The sequence below is a fragment of the Mucor mucedo genome, assembly GCF_025094135.1.
Source record: "Mucor mucedo strain NRRL 3635 chromosome Unknown EV154scaffold_43, whole genome shotgun sequence".
NCBI classification, from domain to species: domain Eukaryota; kingdom Fungi; phylum Mucoromycota; class Mucoromycetes; order Mucorales; family Mucoraceae; genus Mucor; species Mucor mucedo.
Window position 1 is genome coordinate 171,426 of NW_026252327.1, and position 25,964 is coordinate 197,389.

At 36.3% G+C, this 25,964-nt stretch overlaps 10 protein-coding genes across 10 annotated transcripts; 7 read left to right on the plus strand and 3 right to left on the minus strand.

The window, feature by feature from the left end:
• Nucleotides 1–117: 117 nt before the first annotated feature.
• Nucleotides 118–3,978, plus strand: EV154DRAFT_551577 (uncharacterized protein; the record flags this gene model as incomplete). Its single annotated transcript, XM_051604989.1, has 9 exons — nucleotides 118–166; nucleotides 214–280; nucleotides 350–1,112; nucleotides 1,178–1,661; nucleotides 1,724–1,805; nucleotides 1,873–1,947; nucleotides 2,001–2,925; nucleotides 2,979–3,582; nucleotides 3,650–3,978. The coding sequence occupies 9 exons, from the start codon at nucleotides 118–120 to the stop codon at nucleotides 3,928–3,930; spliced, it is 3,330 nt and encodes a 1,109-aa protein (XP_051457824.1). The 3' UTR covers nucleotides 3,931–3,978.
• Nucleotides 3,979–4,065: 87 nt separating this feature from the next.
• On the plus strand, nucleotides 4,066–5,135 carry EV154DRAFT_464256 (mitochondrial import inner membrane translocase subunit Tim54). The gene is made up of 3 exons (XM_051597658.1): nucleotides 4,066–4,260; nucleotides 4,319–4,408; nucleotides 4,473–5,135. The coding sequence occupies exons 1-3, from the start codon at nucleotides 4,096–4,098 to the stop codon at nucleotides 4,809–4,811; spliced, it is 594 nt and encodes a 197-aa protein (XP_051457825.1). The 5' UTR covers nucleotides 4,066–4,095; the 3' UTR covers nucleotides 4,812–5,135.
• A 2,051-nt stretch (nucleotides 5,136–7,186) lies between these two features.
• On the plus strand, nucleotides 7,187–9,375 carry EV154DRAFT_223792 (uncharacterized protein). Its single transcript, XM_051594444.1, has 4 exons — nucleotides 7,187–7,355; nucleotides 7,409–8,324; nucleotides 8,379–8,988; nucleotides 9,056–9,375. The coding sequence occupies exons 1-4, from the start codon at nucleotides 7,285–7,287 to the stop codon at nucleotides 9,334–9,336; spliced, it is 1,878 nt and encodes a 625-aa protein (XP_051457826.1). The 5' UTR covers nucleotides 7,187–7,284; the 3' UTR covers nucleotides 9,337–9,375.
• Nucleotides 9,376–9,516: 141 nt separating this feature from the next.
• On the minus strand, nucleotides 9,517–11,792 carry EV154DRAFT_508141 (glucoamylase glam). Its single transcript, XM_051601503.1, has 6 exons — nucleotides 11,532–11,792; nucleotides 11,290–11,469; nucleotides 10,740–11,236; nucleotides 10,560–10,669; nucleotides 10,422–10,482; nucleotides 9,517–10,346 (listed from the first exon to the last, which is right to left on the minus strand). The coding sequence occupies exons 1-6, from the start codon at nucleotides 11,691–11,693 to the stop codon at nucleotides 9,551–9,553; spliced, it is 1,806 nt and encodes a 601-aa protein (XP_051457827.1). The 5' UTR covers nucleotides 11,694–11,792; the 3' UTR covers nucleotides 9,517–9,550.
• A 295-nt stretch (nucleotides 11,793–12,087) lies between these two features.
• EV154DRAFT_481286 (uncharacterized protein) lies at nucleotides 12,088–12,749 on the plus strand (the record flags this gene model as incomplete). Its single annotated transcript, XM_051598384.1, has 2 exons — nucleotides 12,088–12,147; nucleotides 12,456–12,749. The coding sequence occupies 2 exons, from the start codon at nucleotides 12,088–12,090 to the stop codon at nucleotides 12,747–12,749; spliced, it is 354 nt and encodes a 117-aa protein (XP_051457828.1).
• Nucleotides 12,750–13,607: 858 nt separating this feature from the next.
• EV154DRAFT_223925 (uncharacterized protein) lies at nucleotides 13,608–14,740 on the plus strand. The gene is made up of 3 exons (XM_051594445.1): nucleotides 13,608–13,674; nucleotides 13,747–14,487; nucleotides 14,568–14,740. Exons 2-3 carry the CDS (start codon nucleotides 13,937–13,939, stop codon nucleotides 14,575–14,577), a joined length of 561 nt encoding a protein of 186 aa, XP_051457829.1. The 5' UTR covers nucleotides 13,608–13,674; nucleotides 13,747–13,936; the 3' UTR covers nucleotides 14,578–14,740.
• EV154DRAFT_223945 (uncharacterized protein) lies at nucleotides 14,684–17,369 on the plus strand. Its single transcript, XM_051594446.1, has 5 exons — nucleotides 14,684–15,051; nucleotides 15,114–15,195; nucleotides 15,266–15,340; nucleotides 15,394–16,309; nucleotides 16,364–17,369. Exons 1-5 carry the CDS (start codon nucleotides 14,790–14,792, stop codon nucleotides 17,012–17,014), a joined length of 1,986 nt encoding a protein of 661 aa, XP_051457830.1. The 5' UTR covers nucleotides 14,684–14,789; the 3' UTR covers nucleotides 17,015–17,369.
• Nucleotides 17,370–17,491: 122 nt separating this feature from the next.
• Nucleotides 17,492–18,707, minus strand: EV154DRAFT_588380 (Six-hairpin glycosidase-like protein; the record flags this gene model as incomplete). Its single annotated transcript, XM_051606826.1, has 4 exons — nucleotides 17,492–17,847; nucleotides 17,907–18,336; nucleotides 18,422–18,482; nucleotides 18,560–18,707. The coding sequence occupies 4 exons, from the start codon at nucleotides 18,705–18,707 to the stop codon at nucleotides 17,536–17,538; spliced, it is 951 nt and encodes a 316-aa protein (XP_051457831.1). The 3' UTR covers nucleotides 17,492–17,535.
• Nucleotides 18,708–21,655: 2,948 nt separating this feature from the next.
• On the plus strand, nucleotides 21,656–23,951 carry EV154DRAFT_224017 (uncharacterized protein). Its single transcript, XM_051594447.1, has 5 exons — nucleotides 21,656–21,726; nucleotides 21,789–22,015; nucleotides 22,071–22,986; nucleotides 23,037–23,646; nucleotides 23,714–23,951. The coding sequence occupies exons 2-5, from the start codon at nucleotides 21,945–21,947 to the stop codon at nucleotides 23,833–23,835; spliced, it is 1,719 nt and encodes a 572-aa protein (XP_051457832.1). The 5' UTR covers nucleotides 21,656–21,726; nucleotides 21,789–21,944; the 3' UTR covers nucleotides 23,836–23,951.
• Nucleotides 23,952–25,570, minus strand: EV154DRAFT_588386 (Six-hairpin glycosidase-like protein; the record flags this gene model as incomplete). Its single annotated transcript, XM_051606827.1, has 5 exons — nucleotides 23,952–24,992; nucleotides 25,078–25,138; nucleotides 25,215–25,324; nucleotides 25,489–25,503; nucleotides 25,536–25,570. 5 exons carry the CDS (start codon nucleotides 25,568–25,570, stop codon nucleotides 24,197–24,199), a joined length of 1,017 nt encoding a protein of 338 aa, XP_051457833.1. The 3' UTR covers nucleotides 23,952–24,196.
• Between the last annotated feature and the right edge of the window lie 394 nt (nucleotides 25,571–25,964).

Here is a 25,964-nt window from a genome sequence, read left to right on the forward strand (position 1 = left end):
GTCATTGAGTTCATGGTCAAATAAGGTTTCGTACTACAAATAAACGGATTATACGAAACGCCGTGAACTCCTTATTTGTGCTTTCGACGCTTTTAACATCGTTGTAGAAGAAAGAAGATGGAAGAAGTCTATGACTATTCTCGGCATAGATATTGTATTAATATCGGTAAGCGACTTATTTTTTTAAATTACGGCGTTACTTACTTCGTATAGATTTGGGCTATGACATGATCACCTCTATAGCGGTAACCATTAATAGACCACTAGAGAATGATGAAAGGTTAGTCGACTTTGAAACAGCAGAATTTGTACGTGTATTTTTTTTTAACAAATTCCTTTTTTAAAAAAGATATAAAAAAAATTACCGTACCTCAATTTTATATGACACTACCGCGAGAAATATCATTGCCAGAGGCAACAAGGCTGACGAAGCGAATGAGAATCCGGAAGGCCTCCAAGAAGGCGTTATTTATGTACGCAACACCATAAGCGCGCTCGCTGACATTTATTTAAAATCAAAGCAACAATCCTTCGACACTACGGCACTGTACGCGCTCTTGTACGAGGAAGCTATAGACCTGTTACAAAAAATACTGGATCATTGTAAACAAGAATTGAATAGTGTAAATATGGATTTTTATTATTCTTTGAATCTTCCAACCAGTTGGGATTATGAAATAAGAGAAGAATTATTCCTGCCTCTATTCGTAAAAGCTGGTCTTCTCCATGAAAATGATGGTCCGGGCAGGCTGGTGTTTTTTACAATGTTAGAGTTAAATTTTCAGTGCATGCAAATGAATTCAACCTACCATAAAGCTAGAAACATAAAGTATGGTGATCAGCGCGTTATTTGTACAATAGATTATCAAGGTGCATACTCCGTGGATTTCAAATTAGTATCAGTTCAATATCCTGCTTTCAAATTAGAACGAAGAACATTGGTGCCACAATTGTTGAAACAAGCTCACTTTGTAATCCCATTTGGACTAAAGGAACTAAGATTGTCATTAATAGCATGTGTGGAAAAGCATTGTGATACTACGTTATCATCGGAATCTATCGACGACTTGCTTGAAAAACTCAGTCAACAGTTTGATGGATTTAGATATTTCGTAAGAGTTAATGGAAAGGAAATTGGGAAAATAATTAAAAACGTTTTTTTTTTTTTTTTTGCCAGGATATGCAAGATGAATTTTTAGATGATCAGCCATTGCCAGACTTGAAATCTCGCTGGGCGAATAGATTAATTACTTTAGAGGACATACTTGAACATTTTTCTGGTCAAGCAGAAAAAATCTTTAGGAGTGAAGTAGATAAATTTCTTGTAGGCAGGAGCAATACAGTACCCAGACCATTGGACATTTATTACACAAGTCGAATCCCGGAAACATTTTTTGCCATGGGGCTAATCTCATTATTTGATTGTTGGTCGAAAAAGTATTTCAGGGAACTAAAAGAATCATACATATCCGCGGAACGCGGTGCTGATTACCCCATATTCGAACCCTTTGACTATAATTACCGAAGATATGGAACTAAAAGGCTTATAAACTACCGAATGGAAGAATTTAACGTGCGCAGAAACTCAGTTATACTACCCAACGAAACAACAATGGAAGAACCCAAAAGTTTCTTAAAACCTATTATCTTCATTAATATCGGTAAATTGACTCTTTAGTAATATCGGCTTTGTATTAGTCTAACCTATTTTGAAACCAAACAGACGTATCGCCTACACGGATCCAGACTACTTTTACATACCTAGATAAAGGTAGACAAGTTGGACAGAGGCAAAATTTTGAATGGTAAAGGTGATAGGCGTCAAAATATCTATAAAATAATCCAACTAAGTTATATTGTATTGTATAATAGTAACATGCAACCTTTGAATTATTTCATCAAACAATCAGAAATATATCAGAGACCAGTACTACACATATCAAATAGGTAAAACTACTTAAAGAAACACTTATGATTGTCAATTCTAATTGTGCGTTTAGACTGAAGTTAGGTTTGGAAAAGATTTTCGGTGACTATCTTCAACTGTACTCAAGTTACAAAAGAAATGTGAAAAAAAGAATACCAGTGAGCCCAGCATCCAAATTACTTGGCAGGGCATTCCAAAATACGCGGAAGAGGAATACTTTAAGCATTGATGAAAGGATAAAATCAAAAGAAAATCGGTTAAAAAGAATTAGAAAATTATTTGTCTCCTTAGACCCGGACCTATTTAAAGAGCTTATGACAAACCTTGAAATGGACAATCTTTTTGCGTCGAAGGACGAATTTCCTGCTTCGGATAGCGAGTCATTTGCTACATGCCATCCAGGTTACATGTATTTTTTTATGATCACATATCTGCACTGTCTCAACACGCAAATAGAGGAAAAATTAAAAAGTAATGTAGGATTGAATTGGGGAACCAACAACATTTGGTATGGCGTTTCAATTGATAAAAGCATATTGGATACTGTGTTCGGCTCAATAAAAAACCTAGAAAAATCTTTCTTTGCAAGTGGAATACTTGGGAAGGACGACGAACTTCGAAAAGCAAAGTTCTGTACCCGTGGTGAAGAAATTCTACCAGCTATCCAACACAAGTATCAACATTTGGACTTTAGTTTGAAATCATACTTTGTTGTTGCACAGATATCTTCAAAACATATCCAACTTAGTTTGCATCAGGTGGTCAAACTGGCATCACCTGGAGAAGATCCGGCGTCCATGATTATTCAGGATGAAATAATACATATCGATGATGTATATGATACACTTTGTAAGAGTATTATGAAGAGCATACAAGTCAATTGTCAAGTTGATTACTGTACCGCGCATAAGAACGGGGAAGATGTCCAGTATGATTTCCAGTCATTTGAGATATATAGCAATGTCTATCGAAATTTGAAACCATGCGTTGTTGAACTTGTAATTTGGTATACCTATAATTAGCGTCTCATTGTATTAATTTTTTTTGATAGTTCGAAAAAAACAAGTCAAATTTGGACATGGATTCCAAAATACAGCTGAATATCAACACGAAATGCGATTGCAGTATCAGTATTTCTCTTCCTGACATTATTGAAGTAGGCCTTATGTCGGTAATAGAAAGTATAACAACAGATATATTGGCTTCTTTGGACAACAAAAGACTATTTGGAAACTTTATACCGAAATATATTTTCGTGTTTGGCGATCCGTTCAATCTGGGGCAGGGTTCAAAGATCTACATCGCATACACCATGCTTATGCAAAAATCGATTGATGACGGTGTTTATATGAAAGAAAAAGATACAAAGACATTTGTACTAAGAGAATCTATTTTCCAATTATTGGAGACGGTTTTATCTGGAAAAAAGCCTTACATGTTTGAAAGGTTTGTCACTGGAACTTTGTGCCAAGTGTCAAGCAAAACATACGGGATGCGGATTACAGCTGACTACAAACCGATCCCTTTCACCCGAATAAACGGTGATGGTGTTATCAAAAATACAATTACAGAAGTTGGTAGTTATTTAGTATTTATTCAGAAAGGGAAGCCAGTTCCAACAAGAGGGCTTATAATTCAAATCAATGAACCATATTGTAAGCTCGCTGCCATGATTGTTCTTCTTCGTTTGTGCTAATGTGACCCATACCTACTTATACATAGATATCAGATTAACAATTCTTCAATTAGAAAGTTCAACCAGTACTGTTCCGGACAAGTATACTCTATTGCACGGCGACACTCCTGGTGTTATTTATGATATATACTCAATTAGATTGACTGATATTTCTATTAATACATTTGTGGTAGAATATGAGCAGATTAGCAATAATTTATCTATCAAATTATCAGGAGGATGTATGGGTGATATTTATGACTATATTGATCGACCTTATTACTTAACCGAAAATATCCTGGAGCCATTGACACTCGCTTATATTTAACATATCACTGCCTTCAATAAAATCAACCTATTTTTAAACCACCGTTTTAAACCTACGTGACTTTCAATTTTAAAAATCCCCCTTCACTCTCCCCCGACCCCGACCCCCCCAGGGACACAATGGGCCCTTTTTTTTATTTAAAGAAGAAACACTTTTTCATAAACCATGCCTTTTGGATTAAAAATACCTTCCAAGAACACACTGATTTTTAGTGGTGTTGCAGGTGGCATTGCAGGTCTTGTCTATTCTAGTAATAAATATGCCCAAGATGCCAGAACAAGACTTGCTCAACGAGTTTCTTTTCTCGCTGACAGACCTTGTGGTGTCCATGTAAGTCTTTTTTCTCTCTTTTTTCTCTCTTTCTTGTCCACACCCCATAAGAAACTAGGAAATGCCTCGTAAAGTCACAGTGTATATTACTGCACCACCTGGTGATGGACTTGAAAAGAGTCGAACTTGGTTTCGTGAATATGTCAAGGTAATATAATACGCCTAACCCACCGACAAAAAATTAAACTGACACTTTTTTTACGTGCTTGCAGCCTATTCTTGTTGCAGGTGCTGTCGATTACGAAATTAAAGAAGCTAAATCACCTGGCCAAATCGAAACTTTTGTCTTGGAAGAAATCGTTCAACGTCGTCGTGAAGCCGTCGAAGCAAGTAATGCAAAATCAACCGACAATGAACAATTAGAACACAAGTCCAACACAGGTTTTACAACACCTGTGAATAACATGAGCAACAAGAAGAAAAGTGAAGTGGTATCCGATGGGATTTTAGGGATAGGTAGAAATGCGTATCGTGAAGTGCTTTGCGCATTAGGCAAGGGATGGGATTTTATTCTTGCTGTGTTTGTAGAGGTGCGTCTTCTAGATGTGTAAGGACATAGAGAAGACATAGTATGAGACATCTTTTATTGCAGAGGAAACCTTGAAAATGTTAAAAGCCACATCATTCAAGAATTTGACAATTTCTTGCTTCTGCTTGAGTTTTCACATATTATGGATACCCCCGAATGAACATCCTTAGATGGCTCAGTGCGTTTTTAATTATAAATGTATTTGGAAGCAGGAAAATACGCTGTAGATGCTGTATTGAACCAAATCGACATTTTTAAGAACGGGATGAGGATTTGTAGCAAGAGGAAAAAAGTATTGTATTAGACATGATATAGCATAAGTTTTGAGGAAAGAGATATGCTAATTCAAGTAGATACAAGTATTTTTGGTAAGTTAATGCATGTGACAATGTCAATTTGCGTTAAATAAAGTGTGTAATATACATATATAAAATATGATTTAACGATGTCTTTTTTTATTTGTTTCCATATGCTTAAAAAGGGAATGATAGCAAAGGTCTCTTTTCGCAGGCACTAGAGATTTTGCGACAGAAGAGTAGTCTAGCAAAAACTAATATCGCGCTTCAATGTAGTGGGTTTTAGATAGAATCTTTGAATGCATGCTTCAACCCCGTCATTGAGTTCATGGTCAAATATGGTTGTTGTACCACATTAAAATGGTTACATGAAACACTGTGTTCTCTTAAGCCTCTTCGTATTTGTGCTTTCGCCGCTTTTAGCATCGTGTTGTAGAAGAAGGTATATGGAAGAAGTCTATGACTATTCTCGGCATAGATATTGTATTGCTATCGGTAAGCGACTTATTTTTTTTAATTACGGCATTGCTTACTTCGTATAGATTTGGGCTATGACTTTATCACCTCTGTAGCGGTAGCCATTAATAGACCTGACTGGATTGTTGAAAGGTTAGTCGACATTAAAACAGCAGAATTTATACGTGTATTTTTTTTTGACAGAGATTCCTTTTTGAAAAAAGTCATGAACACGAATACCGCATCTCAATATTATATGACACTACCACCAGAAATGTCATTGCCAGAGGAATCAAGGCCGAGGAAGCGAATGAGGATCCGAAAGGGCTCCAGGAAGGCGTTATTTATATACACAACACCCTAAGCGAGCTCGCTGACATTTATTTAAAATACAATCAACAACCTTTCGATAATACGGCACTGTACGTGCTCTTGTACGAGGAAGCTATAGACCTGTTACAAAAAATACTGGATCAACATAAAAAAGAGTTGAATAGTGTAAATATAGATTTTTGTTATTCTTTGAATCTTCCAACCAGTTGGGATCATGAAATAAGAGAACAATTGTTCCTGCCTCTATTTGTAAAAGCTGGTCTTCTTCATGAAAATGATGGTCCAGACAGGCTGGCGTTTTTTTCAATGTTAGAGCTAAGGTTTCAAAACATACCGATGAATAGATTCGGGAAGGGTGGAAACATAAAGCATGGAGATCAGCACGTCATGTGTACAATAGATTATCAAGGTACATACTCTGTGGATTTGGAATTGGTATCAGCTCAATACCCTGCTTTTAGATTAGCAAAAAGGAAATTGGTGCCACAATTGTTGAAACAGGCTCACTTTGTAATCCCGTCTGGACCAAAGGAACTACGATTATCATTAATAGCATGTGTAGAAAAGCATTGTGATACTACGTTATCACCAGAATCTATCGACGACATGCTTTACACACTCTGCCAATACTGCGATGTATATTATTTAGTAAGAGTTAATGGAAAGGAAATTGGGAAGATAATTAAAACATTTTTTTTTGTTTTGCCAGGATATGCCATATGAATTTTTAGATGATCAGCCATTGCCAGACTTGAAATCTCGCTGGACGAATAAACCAATTACTTTAAAGGACATACTTGAACATTTATTTAGTCATGCAGAAGAAGTCTTTAGAAATGAAGTAGATAAATTTCTTGTAGGCAGGAGCAATTTAGTACCCAGACCATTGGACATTTTTTACACAAGTCGAATCCCGAAAACATTTTTTGCTTTCGGGCTAATCTCATCATTTGATTGTTTCTCGAAAAAGTATTTCAGGGAACTAAAAGAACTTTACATATCCGCGGAACTCGGTGATTTTTCCCCCATATTCAAACTCTCTGACTATCGTAGCCGAAGATATGCAACTCAAGAGCTTTTAGAAAACCGAATGGAAGAATTTATCGTGCGTAGAAACCCAGTTATACTACCCAACGAAACAACAACGGGAGAACCCGAAAGTTGCTTAAAGCCTATTATCTTCATCAATATCGGTAAATTGACTCCTCAGTAGTATCGGCTTCGTATTAACCTGACCTATTTGAAACCAAACAGCCATATCGTCTACACAAATCCAGATTGCTTATACATACCTAGATAAAGGTAGACAAGTTGGACAGAAGCAAACTTTTGAATGGTAATGGTCATAAGAGTCAGATTATCTTGTATAAGAAAGTCCAACTAAGTTCCATTTCATTGCATAATAGTAATATGCGACCATTGAATAGTTTCATCAAGCAATCAGAAATATATCAAAGACCAGTACTACAAATATCAAATAGGTAAAACTACTTGAAGAAACGCTTATGATTGTCAATTCTAATTGTGCGTTTAGACTGAAGTTAGGTTTAGAAAAGATTTTTGGTGACTACCTTGAATTATACTCAAGTTACGAAAAAAATGGGAAAAAAAGAATACCAGCATCAAAATTACTTGGCCGGGCTTTCCAAAATATGCGGAAGAGAAGGATTTCAAGTAATGTTGAATGGATAAAAACAAGTAAAAATCGACCAAAGAAAATCAGAAAATTATTTGTTTCCTCAAACCCAAACCTATTTAAACAGCTTACGGCAAACTTTGACATGGACGATCTTTTTGTGTTAAAGGACGAATTTTCTGCTTCGGATAGCAAGTTATTTACTACATGTCATCCAGGTTACATGTATTTTTTTATGATCACATATCTGCACTGTCTCAACAAGCAAATAGAGGAAAAATTAGAAAGTACTGTAGGATCGAATTGGGGAGCCAACAACATTTGGTATGGCGTTTCAATTGACAAAATGCTACTGGATACTGTATTCGGCACAATAAAGAAATTGGAAAAATCATTCTTTGCAAGTGGAATATTAGGGAAGGACGACGAACTTCGAAAAGCAAAATTATGCACCCGTGGCGAAGAAGTTCTACCAGCTATCCAACACAAGTATCAACATTTGGAGTTTAGGTTGAAAACACACTTTGTTGTTGCACAGATATCTTTAAAGCATATTCAACTCAGTTTGCATCAAGTGGTCAAACTGGCATCACCTGGAGAAGATCCAGCGTCCATCATTATTCAGGATGAAATAATACATATCGATGATGTATATGATACACTTTGTAAGAGTATCATGAAGAGCCTACAAATCAATTGTCAAGTTGACTATTGTACCACGCACAAGAACGGGGAAGATATACAATATGATTTTCAGTCATTTGGGATATATAGCAATATCTACCGAAATTTAAAACCATACGTTGTTGAACTTGTATGTTGATATAACTATAACTCGCGTCTCGGTGTATTAACTGCTTCTTGGTAGTTCGAAAAAAACAAATCAAATTTGGACATGGATTCCATTATACAGCTGAGTATCAACACGAATTGTGGTTGCAGTATAAGCATATTTCTTCGTGATATTATTGAAGTAGGCCTTATGTCAGTGATAGAAGGTATAACAACAGATATAGTGGCTTCTTTGACTGACAAAACGTTATTCGGAAACTATGTGCCGAATTATATTTTTGTGCTTGGAAATCCGTTCAATCTGGTGCAGCGTTCAAAAATTCACACAGCATACACCATGATAATGCAAAAAGCAATTGATGACGGCGTATATATCAAAGAAAAAGATACAAAGACATTTGTACCAAGAGAATCTATTTACCAATTACTGAAGACGTTTTCATCTAGAAAAAAGCCTTACATGTTTGATAGGTTTGTCACTGGAACTTTGTGCCAAGTATCAAGCAATACATACGGGATGCGAATTTCATTTAATTTTCCAGTCGAATGGAAGACTTTCACCCGAATAAACAGTGATGGCGATATCAAAAATACTATTGCAGATGATGGTAGTTATTTGGTACTTATACAGAAAGGAAAGCCAGTTCCTACAAATGGGCATATAATTCAAATCAATAAACCTGAAGGTAAGTTCGTTGCCATGATTGTTCTTCTTCGTTTGTGCTAATGAGACTCACTTCTACTTACACATAGGTATCTATTTAAATTTTCTTCAATTAGAAAGTTCAACCAATACTATTCCGAACAAGTATGCTCTATTGCACGGCGACACTCCTGGTGATACTTATAAAATATACGCCAGTGCTTTATCGCGTTATGGAATTGGAACAATTGTGGTAGAATATGAGCAGATTAGCAATAATTTATCTATCAAAGTGTCAAGAGGATGTATGGGTCATATTGAGGACTATATTGATAGACTTTATTACAATGCCGAAATTATCATGGAGCCATTGACACTCGCTTATATTTAACCTATCTTTCCTTCAATAAAATCATATATTATACACAACAAATTAAAACCATCTCTTATTTTGCATTGATTTACTTTAAACAACAACTCTGATAAACAAATTTGACTTCTCTGCATAAATAATTGTAATAAGACACCAAATTATCACCCAACATACAGTCTTTGATAGTTATGAGAGTAGAGTTTTTATTTTTATTTGGATAGCTAAATAAATCTTAAACAGAAGGAGCACCAGCTTTTGCACGAGCAGCAGAAATAAGCGCAGCATGTGACCAAGTAAGATCTCTTGCCCCCGTAGACTTTCCAGATCCCCGTTCATACTGTTCAGACATCGACCCATTGGTCAATGCATAATTTTTAACGGTAGAAAGAAACTTATCCGCACCCAACGCGACATTTTGTGTCATGGCATTAAAAGCAGCTGTACCGACCTTGTACACGGTCCCTTCCACAGCAGCCGTATCGAATTTCTTAAAAAAGGGTAAACTAATGGAGGAGACCTTGACTTGACCCGCTAGTGTCCATTCCTTGATAGCACGATAATAAAGTTCTGCATAGGCGCTGGTTGCCAAATACCAAGGGTTACCTTGTCCATTCCCGTTCCCATTGTACGTATCCTCGGGGTATCGACCGATGGCTGTACCCAAATAAGAAGGGGTATTGACATTGATATCATAGAGAGAACTAAATTTGCTTTCAACAACGACAGCGGTGGCTAAAATTTTATCGGATCCGGGTGTATAGAAACCGTCTGCGAGGGAACCTGAATTAGCAGCGATCAAGGTAGAGACATCGTAACCGGCTTTTTGAACACCCCCTGTGAGACTTTGAGTGACGGTAATGTAGGTACCGGACCAAAAGGTGTCGATTTTGGTTTTTAAGGTGTTGGCGGTAGTGGTGTAGGTGGAGGCACGTGTGGTGTCACCGTTACGTGTAGCGAAATTTGCACCGTGGATCAAACCTTTGCGCATGACCATGAGTGTGTAAAAGTGAACACCGTTGGCTTCCTCCCTACATTTTTTAATAATAGACAGTTTGTGTTAGATTTTTTTTTTGGGAGGGTTTTGTTTTGGTTTGGTTCATTACCAGAGATCGAAACATCCGTCGGACCAAGTACTCACTACATAATCCAAATCCTTGAAAATTGCTATAAAATATTTTTTTATATGTAAATTAATATGACCAATAAAAGTAGTGAGTGGGTTATTTCGATGCAGCCCTTACCAGGTTTAAGTGTTCCAGTAACATAGGTATCATCACCGGATTGTTTAAGAATACTATCTGCAATTAAAATAAACGACGAAGCACGTTCAGCCGGGCCATCATTTTGAGGTCTATTTTTTTTTTAAACCAAACATTTACAACATTAGTTATTTTCTTTCACGTTATTCAATTTAAGGGTACCTTCCCCAGGCTCCAGTGAAACTTGATCCATCCGCATTAAACTTGGGCTCTCCCAAACAATTACAAGCAGTACTTGTCGATTGTGCATTAATAGAGTACGTCACATAATCCTTCAAGAGACCCACAGTGGCAGCGTCTCCCTTAAGCGTCGTATTATAATCATTAGCCATGACATACGAGACCAAAGCCGAATCACGAGTCCAAGAGTAATAATAATCTGGGCCAGAAGTAGACAACGAGGCAGCGATAAAACCCTTGGCAGCTCCCGGTGGGTTAATGTTACGGATCATGGCAGCACGACTGATACCCTCTTGAGTTTTAATCCATGTGGAAATGGTAGAGTTACCCGAGGGAAAAGCGGTGGATGTGGATGTAGGGGGTGTTTCAGTGGCAGTGGAAGTGGGAGAGGAAGAAGTGGTCGTGGTGGGAGGGGGTGTTGTGACAACATAATTAGCGGATCCGTTGTTGTCATAGTAAGTCTTGCCACTGACATCGTACTAAAAAAAGAGACGATTTATTTATGTTGAAGACATGATGGGGGGGGACTTACCTTGATGTAGAATTCTTTAATACTAGAGATAGCGGTAGAAGAGAATGTCCAAAATTCATAACTGGTATCACTGATGCTTTCACTGAAAGCGGCTTTGACAAGATTAGCATTGTTGTTCCAATCACCTGTAGCGTCCGAGTAAATGACACTGACGACTTTGGTCAAATCAATATTTTTGACCTAGATAGAGGTTTGAGGGGGGATGAGATAGGCGAAAGAAAGAAAAAAGAGAGAGAGCTTACATAGATTTTACCAGTAAATGATTTTCCAGCAACGTAATCATAGGATTGAACCTTGACTTCAGAAGTAGGAGGAGAGGTACTGACAACCGTAGCAGAGACATAGGAGAAACCGACCAGGATGAATAAAACCTGTTTCTTGAACAAGGTGTGAAGACACTTCATTTTTTTGATGTAGTTAATTTGAGATAATAATAATAATAAAAAGATGTCTTGGGATATTTATAACTTTATTCAACTCTTGTGGCCAAGACACTTTTTTTAAATTCTGTAAAAAAGGATAAAGTTACATTTGCACAAAATCCATTTTGTTCCCCGGGACGGTTTCCCAAGTACAGATCTCTCTTAATTTTGCATGGTACATTTTTTTTTTTCATCCATGCGATCGTATGACAGCCAATGATTTGTGTGTACAAAAAATTGACACTAATATGAAAAGCGTCAACTATTACTGCATTTAGAATCAATCATTTGATTGGGTTTGGATTTTTTTTTTTTTTTTTTTTTTTTTATAAAGCCCCCTTTTTTTAAAAAAAGAAACACTTTTCATAAACAAGACATGCCTTTTGGATTAAAAGTACCTTCCAAGAACAAACTGATCTTTCGTGGTATACAGGTGGTATTGCAGGTCTTGTCTATTCCAGTAACAAATATGCCCAAGATGCCAGAACAAGACTTGCTCAAGGAGTTTCTTTCCCTTTCTTTGATCTCTCTTCATTGTCTCACGACATAGGAATCTAGGAAATGCCTCGTAAAGTCACAGTGTATATTACTGCTCTACCTGGCGATGGACTTGAAAAGAGTCGAACTTAATTCCGTGAATATGTCAAGGTAATATAATACGCCAACCCAACGAAAAAAAAAAAAAGCATGTATAAAAAAAAAAAAAAAAAAAAAAAACTGACACTTTTTTTTTGCATGCTACAGCCCATTCTTGTTGCAGGTGCTGTCGATTACGAAATTAAAGAAGCTAAATCACCTGGCCAAATCGAAACTTCTGTCATGGAAAAAATCGTTCAACGTCGTTGCGAAGCCGTCGAAACATCAGCAGACAATGCAGAATCAGCATACCACGACCAATTAGAAAACAATTGCAACACAGGTTTTACATCACCTATGGATAACATGAACAACAAGAAAAGCAAAGTGATTTCCGATGGTATTTTAGCGATTGGTAGAAATGCGTATCGTGAAGTGCTCAGCGCATTAGGCAAGGGATGAGATGATATTCTTGCTGTGTTTGTAGAGGTGCGTCTTCTAAAAGCGTAAGGACATAGAGAAGACAAAGGCTAAGACATCTTTTATTGCAGACGAAACCTTGGAAATGTTAAAACACACATCATTCAAGAATTTGACAATTTCTTGCTTCTGCTTGAGTTTTCACATATCATGTATATCCCCCGAATGAACATCCTTAGATGGGTTAGTCCGTCTTTGACTATAAATATATTGGGAAGCAGGAAAATACGCTGTAGATGCCCTATTGAACCAAATCGACATTTTTAAGAACGGGATCCAAATTTATAGCAAGAGGGAAAAAAAGGTATTGTATTAGACATGATATAGCCGAAGTATTGAGGAAATAGATATGCTAATTCAAGTAGATACAAGTATTTTTGGTAAGTTAGTGTATGTGTATATGTTAATTTGCGTTAAATAAAGTGTGTAATATACATATATAAGATATGATGTAAACGATGTACTTTTTTTATTTGTGTCCATATGCTTAAAAAGGGAATGATAGCAAAGGTCTCTTTTCCCAGGCACTAGAGATTTTGCGACAGAAGAGTAGTCTAGCAAAAACTAATATCGCGCTTCAATGTAGTGGGTTTTAGATAGATTCTTTGAATGCATGCTTCAACCCCGTCATTGAGTTCATGGTCAAATAAGGTTTCGTACTACAAATAAACGGATTATACGAAACGCCGTGAACTCATTTGTGCTTTCGACGCTTTTAACATCGTTGTGGAAGAAAGAAGACGGAAGAAGTCTATGACCATTCTCGGCATAGATATTGTATTTTTATCGGTAAGCGACTTATTTTTTTTTAAAAATTACGGCGTAGCTTACTTCGTTTAGATTTGGGCTATGACATCCTCACCTCTGGAGCGGTAGCCATTAATAGACCTCAATTAATTGTTAAAGGGTTAGTCGACATGAAAACAGCAGAATTTGTACGTGTATTTTTTTGACAGAGATTCCTTTTTTTAAAAAAAAGGTCTGAACACGAATTCCGCACCTCAATTTTATATGACACTACCACCAGAAATATTATTGCCAGAGACTACAAGGCTGATGAAGCGAATAAGAATCCGAAAGGGCTCCAGGAAGGCGTTATTTATATACACAACACCCTAAGCGAGCTCGCTGACATTTATTTAAAACCCAATCAACAACCTTTCTATAATATGGCACTGTACGTGCTCTTATGCAAGGAAGCTATAGACCTGTTACAAATAATACGGTATTATTATGAACTAGGATTGAATAGTGTAGATATGGATTTTTGCTATTCTTTGAATTTTCCAACCAGTTGGGATTATGAAATAAGAGAAGAATTGTTCCTGCCTCTATTCGTAAAAGCTGGTCTTCTCCATGAAAATGATAGTCCGGGCAGGCTGGTGTTTTTTTCAATGTTAGAGTTAAATTTTCAGAACATACAGGCAGGTAGATACAACTATGCTGATAGAAACTTAAAGTATGGTGATCAGCGCGTTATGTGTACAATTGATTATCAAGGTACATACTCCGTGGATTTGAAATTGGTATCAGCTCAATATCCTGCCTTCAGATTAGCACAAAGAAAATTGGTGCCACAATTGTTGAAACAAACTCACTTTGTAATCCCGTTTGGACCAAAGGAACTACGATTATCATTAATAGCATGTGTGGAAAAGCATTGTGATACTACGTTATCATCAGAATCTATCGACAACATGCTTGATAAACTCAGTCGAAAGTACGATGGAATTAATTATTTTGTAAGAGTTAATTAAAAAGAAATTGGGAAAATAATTAAAAACGTTTTTTTTTTGCCAGGAAGATATAGGTGATGTTTTACATGATCAGCCATTGCCAGACTTGAAATCTCGCTGGGCGAATAGATTAATTACTTTAGAGGACATACTTGAACATTTCTCTGGTTCTGCCGAAAAATTCTTAAGAAGTGAAGTAGATAAATTTCTTGTAGGCACGAGCAATACAGTACCTAGGCCCTTAGACATTTTTTACAAAAATCGAATCCCGTACACATTTTTAGCTATGGGGCTAATCTCATCAGTTTATTGCTGGTCGAGAAAGTATTTCGGGGAACTAAAAGAATCTTACATATCCGCGGAACTCGGTCATGATTCCCCCATATTCAAACTCGATGACTATCGTAGCCGAAGATTTGCAATTTTAGAGCTTTTAGAAAACCGAATGGAAGAATTTATCGTGCGTAGAAACCCAGTTATACTACCCAACGAAACAACAATGGAAGAACCCAAAAGTTGCTTAAATCCTATTATCTTCATCAATATCGGTAAATTGACTCCTTAGTAGTATCGGCTTCGTTTTAACCTAACCTATTTTGAAACCAAACAGACATATCGCCTACACAAATCCAGACTGCTTTTACATACCTAGATAAAGGTAGACAAGTTGGACAGAAGCAAAACTTTGAATGGTAATAGTGATAGGCGGCAGAATGTCTTGTATAAGAAAGTCCAACTAAGTTCCATTTTATTGCATAATAGTAATATGCGACCATTGAATAGTTTCATCAAGCAATCAGAAATATATCAAAGACCAGTACTACAAATATCAAATAGGTAAAACTACTTGAAGAAACGCTTATGATTGTCAATTCTAATTGTGCGTTTAGACTGAAGTTAGGTTTAGAAAAGATTTTTGGTGACTACCTTGAATTATACTCAAGTTACGAAAAAAATGGGAAAAAAAGAATACCAGCATCAAAATTACTTGGCCGGGCTTTCCAAAATATGCGGAAGAGAAGGATTTCAAGTAATGTTGAATGGATAAAAACAAGTAAAAATCGACCAAAGAAAATCAGAAAATTATTTGTTTCCTCAAACCCAAACCTATTTGAACAGCTTACGGCAAACTTTGACATGGACGATTTTTTTGTGTCGAACGACGAATTTCCTGCTTCGGATAGCAAGTTATTTACTACATGCCATCCAGGTTACATGTATTTTTTTATGCTCACATATCTGCACTGTCTCAACAAGCAAATAGAGAAAAAATTAGAAAGTAATGTAGGATCGAATTGGCGAGCCAACAACATTTGGTATAGCGTCTCTATTGACAAAAAGCTACTGTATACTGTATTCGGCTCAATAAAAAAATTGGAAAAATTATTCTTTGCAAGTGGAATACTCGGGAAGGACGACGAACTTCGAAAAGCAAAATTCTGTACCCGTGGTGAAGAAATTTTACAAGCTATCCAACACAAGTATCAGCATTTGGACTTTAGGTTGAAATCATACTTTGTTGTTGCACAGATATCTTCAAAGCATATTCAACTTAGTTTGCATCAAGTGGTCAAACTGACATCACCTGGAGAAGATCCAGCGTCCATCATTATTCAGGATGAAATAATACATATCGATGATGTATATGATACACTTTGTAAGAGTATTATGAAGAGCATACAAATCAATTATCAAGTTGACTATTGTACCACGCATAAGTACGGTAAAGATATACAATATGATTTCCAGTCATTTGAGATGTATAGCAATATTTATCGAAATTTAAAACCATGTGTTGCTGAACTTGTAAGATGGTATACCTATAATTAGCGTCTCATTGCATTAATTGCTTCTTGGTAGTTCGAAAAAAACAAATCAAATTTGGACATGAATTCCAAAATACAACTGAATATCAACACGAAATGCGGCTGCAGTATAAGCATATTTCTTCGTGATATTATTGAAGGAGGCCTTATGTCAGTGACAGAAAGTATTACAACTGATACAGTGGCTTCTTTGACTAACAAAAGATTATTTGGAAACTATGTATCGAATTATATTTTTGTGTTTGGAGATCCATTCAATCTGGGGCAGGGTTCAAAGATCCACATCATATACACCATGATTATGAAAAAAGCAATTGATGACGGCGTTTATATTAAAGAAAAAGACACAATGACATTTGTACTAGGAGAATCAATTTTCCAATTACTGGAGACGTTTTTAACTGGGAAAAAGCCTTACATGTTTGATAGGTTTGTCACTGGAACTTTGTGCCAAGTATCAAGCAATACATACGGGATGCGGATTCTATCATATCATTCACGCGATTCAATGCCTTTCACCCGAATAAACAGTGATGGTGATATCAAAAATACTATTGCAGGTACTGGTAGTTATTTGATATTTATTCAGAAAGGGAAGCCAGTTTCAACAAAAGGGCTTATAATTCAAATGAAATACGGATGTTGTAAGTTCGTTGCCATGATTATTCTACTTCGTTTGTGCTAATGTGACTCACTTCTACTTACACAAAGCTACCGAATTAAAAATTCTTCAATTAGAAAGTTCAACCAGTACTGTTCCGGACAAGTATACACTATTGCACGGCGACACTCCTGGTGATACTTATAAAATATTATCCGATGATTTGACGTCTCGTATTATCAGAAACGTTGTGGTAGAATATGAGCTGATTAGCAATAATTTATCCATCAAAATATCAAGAGGATGTATGGCCGATATTGAAGACTATATTGATAAACCTTATTACGCAACCGTAAATATCATAGAGCCATTGACACTCGCTTATATTTAACATATCATTGCTTCAATAAAATTATATATTACATACAACTGATTTAAACCATCTCTTATTTTCATTGTGTTACTTTATTCAACAACTCTGATAAACAAATTTGGCTTCTCTGCATAACTAATTGTTATAAGACATCAAATTATCACCCAACATACAGTCGTTGATAGTTATGGAAAACAAAGTTATTATTTTTATTTAAACACCTAAATAAATCTTAAGCAGAAGGAGCACCAGCTTTTGCACGAGCAGCAGAATTCAGCGCAGCATGCGACCAAGTAAGATCTCTGGCCCCCGTGGACTTTCCAGATCCCCGTTCATACTGTTCAGACATCGACCCATTGGTCAGTGCATAATTTTTAACGGTAGAAAGAAACTTATTCGCACCCAACGCGACATTTTGTGTCATGGCATTAAAAGCAGCGGTACCGACCTTGTACACGGTCCCTTCCACAGTAGCCGTATCGAATTTCTTAAAGAAGGGTAAAGTAATCGAGGAGACCTTGACTTGACCCGCTAGCGTCCATTCCTTGATAGCACGATAATAAAGTTCTGCATAGGCGCTGGTTGCCAAATACCAAGGGTTACCTTATGTCCATTCCCGTTCCCATTGTACGTATCCTCGGGGTATCGACCGATGGCTGTACCCAACAAATAAGAAGGAGCATTGACATTGATATCATAGAGAGAACTAAATTTGCTTTCAATAACGACAGCGGTGGCCAAAATTTTATCGGATCCGGGTGTATAGAAACCGTCTGCGAGAGAACCTGAATTAGCAGCGATCAAGGTAGAGACATCGTAACCGGCTTTTTGAACACCCCCTGTGAGACTTTGGGTGACGGTAATGTAGGTACTGGACCAAAAGGTATCGATTTTGGTTTTGAGGGTGTTGGCGGTAGTGGTGTAGGTGGAGGCACGTGTGTTGTCACCGTTACGTGTAGCGAAATTTGCACCGTGGATCAAACCTTTGCGCATGACGATGAGTGTGTAAAAGTGAACACCGTTGGCTTCCTCCCTACATTTTTTTTAAATAATAGACAGTTTGTGTTAGATTTTTTTTTGTTTTTTTGGGAGGGTTGGGTTTTGTTTTGGTTCATTACCAGAGATCGAAACATCCGTCGGACCAAGTACTCACTACATAATCCAAATCCTTGAAGATTGCTATAAAAAAAATGTTAATATGTATATTAATATGACCTATAAAAGTAGTGAGTGGGTTATTTCGATGCAGCCCTTACCAGGTTTAAGTGTTCCAGTAACATATGTATCATCACCGGACTGTTTAAGAATACTATCTGCAAGTAAAATAAACGACGAAGCACGTTCAGCTGGGCCATCATTTTGAGGTCTAGATTTTTTAAACCAAACATTTACAACATTAGTCATTTTCTTTCACGTTGCTCAATTCAAATAACTGGACTTCAAAACAATATCATACTTTGTTATGTACTGCACAAATATTTTAAAAACATATTCAGCTCACTTTGCATCAAATTGTCAAACTGGCATTACCTGGAGAAGATGCGACTACCATTGTTATTCAAGATGAAATAATTTACATAGATGATGTATATGATAGTCTATGTAAGAAAATTTTGGCGAAAACTCAAATCGACCGTGAAATCAATTATAGCCTCACACACAATGCATATGGTGCTTTTGACTCGCTCCAAACTTATACCAGTATACGTCAGAACCTAAAGTTATACGTTTCTGAGATTTTTAAGTTAAATGGGACTACACTATCACTTTTACTTGGAGGTTTATTGGTAGTTGAAGATGAGCGAAGAAAGTTTGGATTTGGATTGTAATAAGAAGTTAAATATGAACGACAACTGCGATTGTAATATCAGTATTTTTCTTCGTAACATTATTGAAGTAAGCCTCAAGTCAATTATAGAAGATATTGCAACAGTCATAGCGGCTTCTTTGACAAACAACAGAATATTTAGAAATTACGAAATGGAATATCTATTTGTTTTAGGAAATTCATTTCGCATGTCTTACAACCCAATTGTTTACACAATATACTATGATAATGAAACCAGCCATTAACAATTGTATGCAAGTCAAAGAAAAAGATACTCTATCATTTGTATTAGTTAAGAGAACCATTTATACAGTTATTGGAGTCAGTTACACGTATCAGACCATATATGTATGAGAGACTTGTAACTAGAACATTGTGCCAAATATCAGGGGACACATATGCGCTGCGACTTAGTTTTGGTGGGTCTGAGTTTCTCCCTTTCTTTCATATAGATAAACGATGACAATATAAGAAATACTATCGAGAACAATGGTAGCTACTCTGTATTTATTCGAAACGTGAAGCCGATCTCAACAAAAGGATGCATAGTGGAAGTCCCCCAAAACTACGGATACGGTCAAAGTTTCCATGTCCACACCCTTTTTGAATTGTTTAAATTACTTCATTCAAGCAAGTTAGTGTATGTGGCAATGTTTATTTGCATTAAGTAAAGTGGGTAATATTTAAAAAATATGATGTAAACGATGTCTTTTTTTATTTGTTTCCATATGCTTAAAAGGGGAAGGATAGCAAAGGTCTCTTTTCCCAGACACTAGAGATTTTGCTACAGAAGAGTAGTCTAGCAAAAACTAATATCGCGCTTCAATGTTAGTAGGTGTTAGATAGAAAGTTTGAATGCATGCTTTACCCCATCAATACCTGCATGGTCACACAAGGTTCTTGTGCCACAACAAAATAGTTACACGGAACAATGTATTCTCGTAAGCCTCTTCGTATTTGTGCTTTCGCCGATTTTAACATCGTGTTGTAAAAGAAAGAAGATGGAAGAAGTCTATGACTATTCTCGGCATAGATATTGTATTTTTATCGGTAAGCGACTTGATTTTTTAAATTACGGCGTTGCTTACTTCGTATAGATTTGGGCTATGACATGATCACCTCTATAGCGGTGGCCATCAATAAACCAACAGATGAAGATGAAGATGAAGATGAAGATGAAGATGAAGATGATGAAGATGAAACGTTAGTCGACATTAAATTAACAGATTTTATACGTGTATTTTCTTTTTTTGACAGATTCCTTTTTAAAAATAGATTACGAGACGAATACCGCACCTCAATTTTATATGACACTACCACGAGAAATATCATTGCCAGAGGCAACAAGGCTGTTGAAGCGAATGAGAATTCGAAAGGGTTCCAAGAAGGCGTTATTTATGTACGCAACGCCTTAGGCGGGCTTGCTGACATTTATTTAAAATCAAAGCAACAATCCTTCGACACTACGGCACTGTACGCGCTCTTGTACGAGGAAGCTATAGATCTGTTACAAAAAATACGGTATGATTGTAAACAAGAATTGAATAGTGTAAATATAGATTTTTATTATTCTTTGAATCTTCCAACCAGTTGGGATTATGAAATAAGAGAAGAATTGTTCCTGCCTCTATTCGTAAAAGCTGGTCTTCTCCATGAAAATGATGGTCCGGACAGGCTGGTGTTTTTTTCAATGTTAGAGTTAAATTTTCAGTTCATGTATACGAATAGTGGAAATCGGTACATTACAAAAATAAAGTATGGTGATCAGCGCGTTATGTGTACAATTGATTATCAAGGTACATACTCCGTGGATTTGAAATTGGTATCAGCTCAATATCCTGCCTTCAGATTAGCACAAAGAAAATTGATGCCACAATTGTTGAAACAAGCTCATTTTAAAATCCCGTTTGGACCAAAGGAACTACGATTGCCATTAATAGCATGTGTGGAAAAGCATTGTGATATTACGTTATCATCAGAATCTATCAAAGACATGTTTGAAAAACTAAGTCAAGAGTACAATGGAGTTGGTTATTCTGTAAGAGTTAATGGAAAAGAAATTGAGAAAATAATTAAAAACATTTTTTTTTTTTTTTTTTTTTTTTTGCCAGAGAATGACAGGTGATGTTTTATATGATCAGCCATTCCCAGACTTGAAATCTCGCTGGACGAATGAATCAATCACTTTAGGGGACATACTTGAACATTTTTCTGGTTTTGTTGAAAAATTCTTTAGAAATGAAGTAGATAAATTTCTTGTAGGCATGAGCAATATAGTACGCAGACCATTGGTCATTTTTTACACAAGTCGAATCCCGAAAACATTTTTTGCTTTGGGGCTAATCTCATCTGTTGATTGTTGGTCGCACAAGTATTCCATGGAACTAAGAAAAATTTATCCATCAGCGAAACTCGGTGATAATTTTCCCATATTCGAACTCTTTGACTATCGTAGCCGAAGAAATCCAACTCAAGAGCTTTTAGAAAACCGAATGGAAGAATTTAACGTGCGCAGAAACCCAATTATACTACCCAACGAAACAACAATGGAAGAACCCAAAAGTTGCTTAAAGCCTATTATCTTTATCAATATCGGTAAGTTGACTCCTTAGTAGTATCGGCATCGTATTAGTCTAACCTATCTTAAAACCAAACAGACATATCGCCTACACAAAGCCAGACTTTTATTACATACCTAGAAAAAGATAGACAAGGTGGACAGAAGCAAAAATTTGAATGGTAATAGTGATAGGCGGCAGAATGTCTTGTATAAGAAAGTCCAACTAAGTTCCATTTTATTGCATAATAGTAATATGCGACCATTGAATAGTTTCATCAAGCAATCAGAAATATATCAAAGACCAGTACTACAAATATCAAATAGGTAAAACTACTTGAAGAAACGCTTATGTGATTGTCAATTCTAATTGTGCGTTTAGACTGAAGTTAGGTTTAGAAAAGATTTTTGGTGACTACCTTGAATTATACTCAAGTTACAAAAAAAATGGGAAAAAAAGAATACCAGCATCAAAATTACTTGGCCGGGCTTTCCAAAATATGCGGAAGAGAAGGATTTCAAGTAATGTTGAATGGATAAAAACAAGTAAAAATCGACCAAAGAAAATCAGAAAATTATTTGTTTCCTCAAACCCAAACCTATTTGAACAGCTTACGGCAAACTTTGACATGGACGATTTTTTTGTGTCAAAGGACGAATTTTCTGCTTCGGATAGCAAGTTATTTACTACATGCCATCCAGGTTACATGTATTTTTTTATAATCACATATCAGCACTGTCTCAACAAGCAAATAGAGAAAAAATTAGAAAGTAATGTAGGATCGAATTGGCGAGCCAACAACATTTGGTATAGCGTCTCTATTGATAAAAACCAATTGGATACTGTGTTCGGCTCAATAACAAATTTGGAAAAGTCTTTCTTTGCAAGCGGAATACTCATGAAGGACGACGAACTTCGAAAAGCAAAATTCTGCACCCGTGGTGAAGAAATTCTACCAGCTATCCAACACAAGTATCAGCATTTGGACTTTATTTTGAAATCACACTTTGTTGTTGCACAGATATCTTCAAAGCATATTCAACTTAGTTTGCATCAAGTGGTCAAACTGGCATCACCTGGAGAAGATCCAGCGTCCATCATTATTCAGGATGAAATAATACATATCCATGATCTATATGATACACTCTGTAAAAATATTATGAAGAGCCTACAAGTCAATTGTCAAGTTGACTATTGCACCACCCACAAGAGTCAGAAAGATACACAATATGATTTCCAGTTATTAGAGATATATAACAATATTTATCGAAATTTAAAACCATGCGTTGTTGAACTTGTAAGTTGATTTATAAGTAACGTCTCAGCTTATTAATTACTTTTTGGTAGTTGGAAAAAAACAAATCAAATTTGGACATGGATTCCAAAATACAGCTGGATATCAACACAAAATGTGGTTGCAGTATTAATATATTTCTTCGTGACATTATTGAAGGAGGCCTTATGTCAGTGATAGAAAGTATGGCAACAGATATAGTGGCTTCTTTGACCAACAAAAAGTTATTTGGAAACTATGTACCGAATTATATTTTTGTGTTTGGAGATCCGTTCAATCTGGGGCAGGGTTCACCGATCCACAAAACACACACCATGCTTTTGCAAAAAGCGATTGATGACGGCGTATATATTAAAGAAAAAGATACAAAGATATGTGTACTAAGAGAATCTATTTACCAATTACTGGAGACATTTTTATCTGGAAAAAAGCCTTACATGTTTGATAGGTTTGTCACTGGAACTTTGTGCCAAGTATCAAGCAATACATACGGGATTAATATTTCACCATATGATATAGACGATTACATGCCTTTCACCCGAATAAACAGTGATGGTGATATCAAAAATACTATTTCAGATGACGGTAGTTATTTGGTATTTATTCAGAAAGGGAAGCCAGTTTCAACAAAAGGGCTTATAATTCAAATCAATGAACCTAAAGGTAAGTTCGTTGCCATGATTGTACTTCTTCGTTTGTTCTAATGAGACCCACTTCTACTTACACATAGATGTCAGATTAAATATTCTTCAATTAGAAAGTTCAGCCAGTACTGTTCCGGACAAGTATACTCTATTGCGCGGCGACACTCCTGGTGGTACTTATGATATACTCCAATATTGCGTCGTATAATTCTATTAGAACATATATGGTAGAATATGAGCAGATTAGCAATTACTTATCTATCAAACTATCGAGAGAATGTATGGGCAATATTGATGATTATATTCATAGATCTTATTACTCAACAGAAAATATAATCGAGCCATTGACACTTGCTTATATTTAACGTATCACTGCTTCAATAAAATCACATATTATACACAACTGATTAAAGCCATCTCTTATTTGCGTTGATTTACATTAAACAACAACTCTGATAAACAATAATTTGACTTCTCTGCATAAATAATTGTAATAAGACGTCAAATCATCACCCAAAATACAGTCTTTGATAGTTATGAGAACAGAGTTTTTATTTTTATTTAAACAGCTAAGCAGAAGGAGCACCAGCTTTTGCACGAGCAGCAGAAATAAGTGCAGCATGCGACCAAGTAAGATCTCTTGCCCCCGTAGGCTTTCCAGATCCCCGTTCATATTGTTCAGACATCGACCCATTGGTCAATGCATAATTTTTAACGGTAGAAAGAAACTTATCCGCACCCAACGCGACATTTTGTGTCATGGTATTAAAATCAGCTGTACCGACCTTGTACACGGTCCCTTCCACAGCAGCCGTATCGAATTTCTTAAAAAAGGGTAAACTAATGGAGGAGACCTTGACTTGACCCGCTAGTGTCCATTCCTTGATAGCACGATAATAAAGTTCTGCATAGGCGCTGGTTGCCAAATACCAAGGGTTACCTTGTCCATTCCCGTTACCATTATATGTATCCTCGGGGTATCGACCGATAGCTGTACCCAAATAAGAAGGAGCATTGACATTGATATCATAGAGAGAACTAAACTTGCTTTCAACAATGACAGCGGTGGCCAAGATTTTATCGGATCCGGGTGTATAGAAACCGTCTGAGAGGGAACCTGAATTAGCAGCGATCAAGGTAGAGACATCGTAGCCGGCTTTTTGAACACCCCCTGTGAGACGTTGGGTGACGGTAATGTAGGTACCGGACCAAAAGGTATCGATTTTGGTTTTGAGGGTGTTGGCGGTAGTGGTGTAGGTGGAGGCACGTGTGGTGTCACCGTTACGTGTAGCGAAATTTGCACCGTGGATCAAACCTTTGCGCATGACGATGAGTGTGTAAAAGTGAACACCGTTGGCTTTCTCCCTGCATTTTTTTAAATAATGGACAGTTTGTGTTAGATTTTTTTTTTGTTTTTTTGGGAGGGTTGGGTTTTGTTTTGGTTCATTACCAGAGATCGAAACATCCGTCGGACCAAGTACTCACTACATAATCCAAATCCTTGAAAATTGCTATAAAATATTTTTATATGTAAATTAATATGACCAATAAAAGTAATGAGTGGGTTTTTTTCGATGCAGCCCTTACCAGGTTTAAGTGTTCCAAAAACATAGGTGTAATCACCGGATTGTTTAAGAATACTATCTGCAATTAAAATAAACGACGAAGCACGTTCAGCCGGGCCATCATTTTGAGGTCTAAATTTTTTAAACCAAACATTTACAACATTAGTCGTTTTCTTTCACGTTGTTCAATTCAAATAACTGGACTTCAAAACAATATCATACTTTGTTATGTACTGCACAAATATTTTAAAAACATATTCAGCTCACTTTGCATCAAGTTGTCAAATTGGCATTACCTGGAGAAGATGCGACTACCATTGTTATTCAAGATGAAATAATTTACATAGATGATGTATATGATAGTCTATGTAAGAACATTTTGGCGAACACACAAATCGAGCGTGAAATCAATTATTGCCTCACACACAATGCATATGGTGCTTTCGACTCGCTCCAAACTTATACCACTATTAGTCAGAACCTAAAGTTATACGTTTCTGAGATTTTTAAGTTAAATGGGACTACACTATTACTTTTACTTGGAGGTTTATTGGTAGTTGAAGATGAGCGAAGAAAGTTTGGATTTGGATTGTAATAAGAAGTTAAATATGAATGACAACTGCGAATGTAATATCAGTATTTTTCTTCGTAACATTATTGAAGTAAGCCTCAAGTCAGTTATAGAAGATATTGCAACAGTCATAGCGGCTTCTTTGACAAACAACAGAATATTTAGAAATTACGAAATGGAATATCTATTTGTTTTAGGAAA

Coding starts and splice junctions, on each gene's coding strand:
- EV154DRAFT_464256 (XM_051597658.1), top strand. CDS start 4,096: ATGCCTTTTGGATTAAAAATACCTTCCAAGAACACACTGATTTTTAGT. Junction 4,261..4,318: donor ACAGACCTTGTGGTGTCCAT/GTAAGTCTTTTT, acceptor ATAAGAAACTAG/GAAATGCCTCGTAAAGTCAC. Junction 4,409..4,472: donor GGTTTCGTGAATATGTCAAG/GTAATATAATAC, acceptor ACGTGCTTGCAG/CCTATTCTTGTTGCAGGTGC.
- EV154DRAFT_223792 (XM_051594444.1), top strand. CDS start 7,285: ATGCGACCATTGAATAGTTTCATCAAGCAATCAGAAATATATCAAAGA. Junction 7,356..7,408: donor GTACTACAAATATCAAATAG/GTAAAACTACTT, acceptor TTGTGCGTTTAG/ACTGAAGTTAGGTTTAGAAA. Junction 8,325..8,378: donor AACCATACGTTGTTGAACTT/GTATGTTGATAT, acceptor GCTTCTTGGTAG/TTCGAAAAAAACAAATCAAA.
- EV154DRAFT_508141 (XM_051601503.1), bottom strand. CDS start 11,693: ATGAAGTGTCTTCACACCTTGTTCAAGAAACAGGTTTTATTCATCCTG. Junction 10,670..10,739: donor TTCACTGGAGCCTGGGGAAG/GTACCCTTAAAT, acceptor AAAAAAAAATAG/ACCTCAAAATGATGGCCCGG. Junction 10,483..10,559: donor TACTGGAACACTTAAACCTG/GTAAGGGCTGCA, acceptor AATATTTTATAG/CAATTTTCAAGGATTTGGAT.
- EV154DRAFT_223925 (XM_051594445.1), top strand. CDS start 13,937: ATGGCACTGTACGTGCTCTTATGCAAGGAAGCTATAGACCTGTTACAA.
- EV154DRAFT_223945 (XM_051594446.1), top strand. CDS start 14,790: ATGGGGCTAATCTCATCAGTTTATTGCTGGTCGAGAAAGTATTTCGGG. Junction 15,196..15,265: donor CAGAAGCAAAACTTTGAATG/GTAATAGTGATA, acceptor ATTGCATAATAG/TAATATGCGACCATTGAATA. Junction 15,341..15,393: donor GTACTACAAATATCAAATAG/GTAAAACTACTT, acceptor TTGTGCGTTTAG/ACTGAAGTTAGGTTTAGAAA.
- EV154DRAFT_224017 (XM_051594447.1), top strand. CDS start 21,945: ATGCGACCATTGAATAGTTTCATCAAGCAATCAGAAATATATCAAAGA. Junction 22,987..23,036: donor AACCATGCGTTGTTGAACTT/GTAAGTTGATTT, acceptor ACTTTTTGGTAG/TTGGAAAAAAACAAATCAAA. Junction 23,647..23,713: donor TCAAATCAATGAACCTAAAG/GTAAGTTCGTTG, acceptor ACTTACACATAG/ATGTCAGATTAAATATTCTT.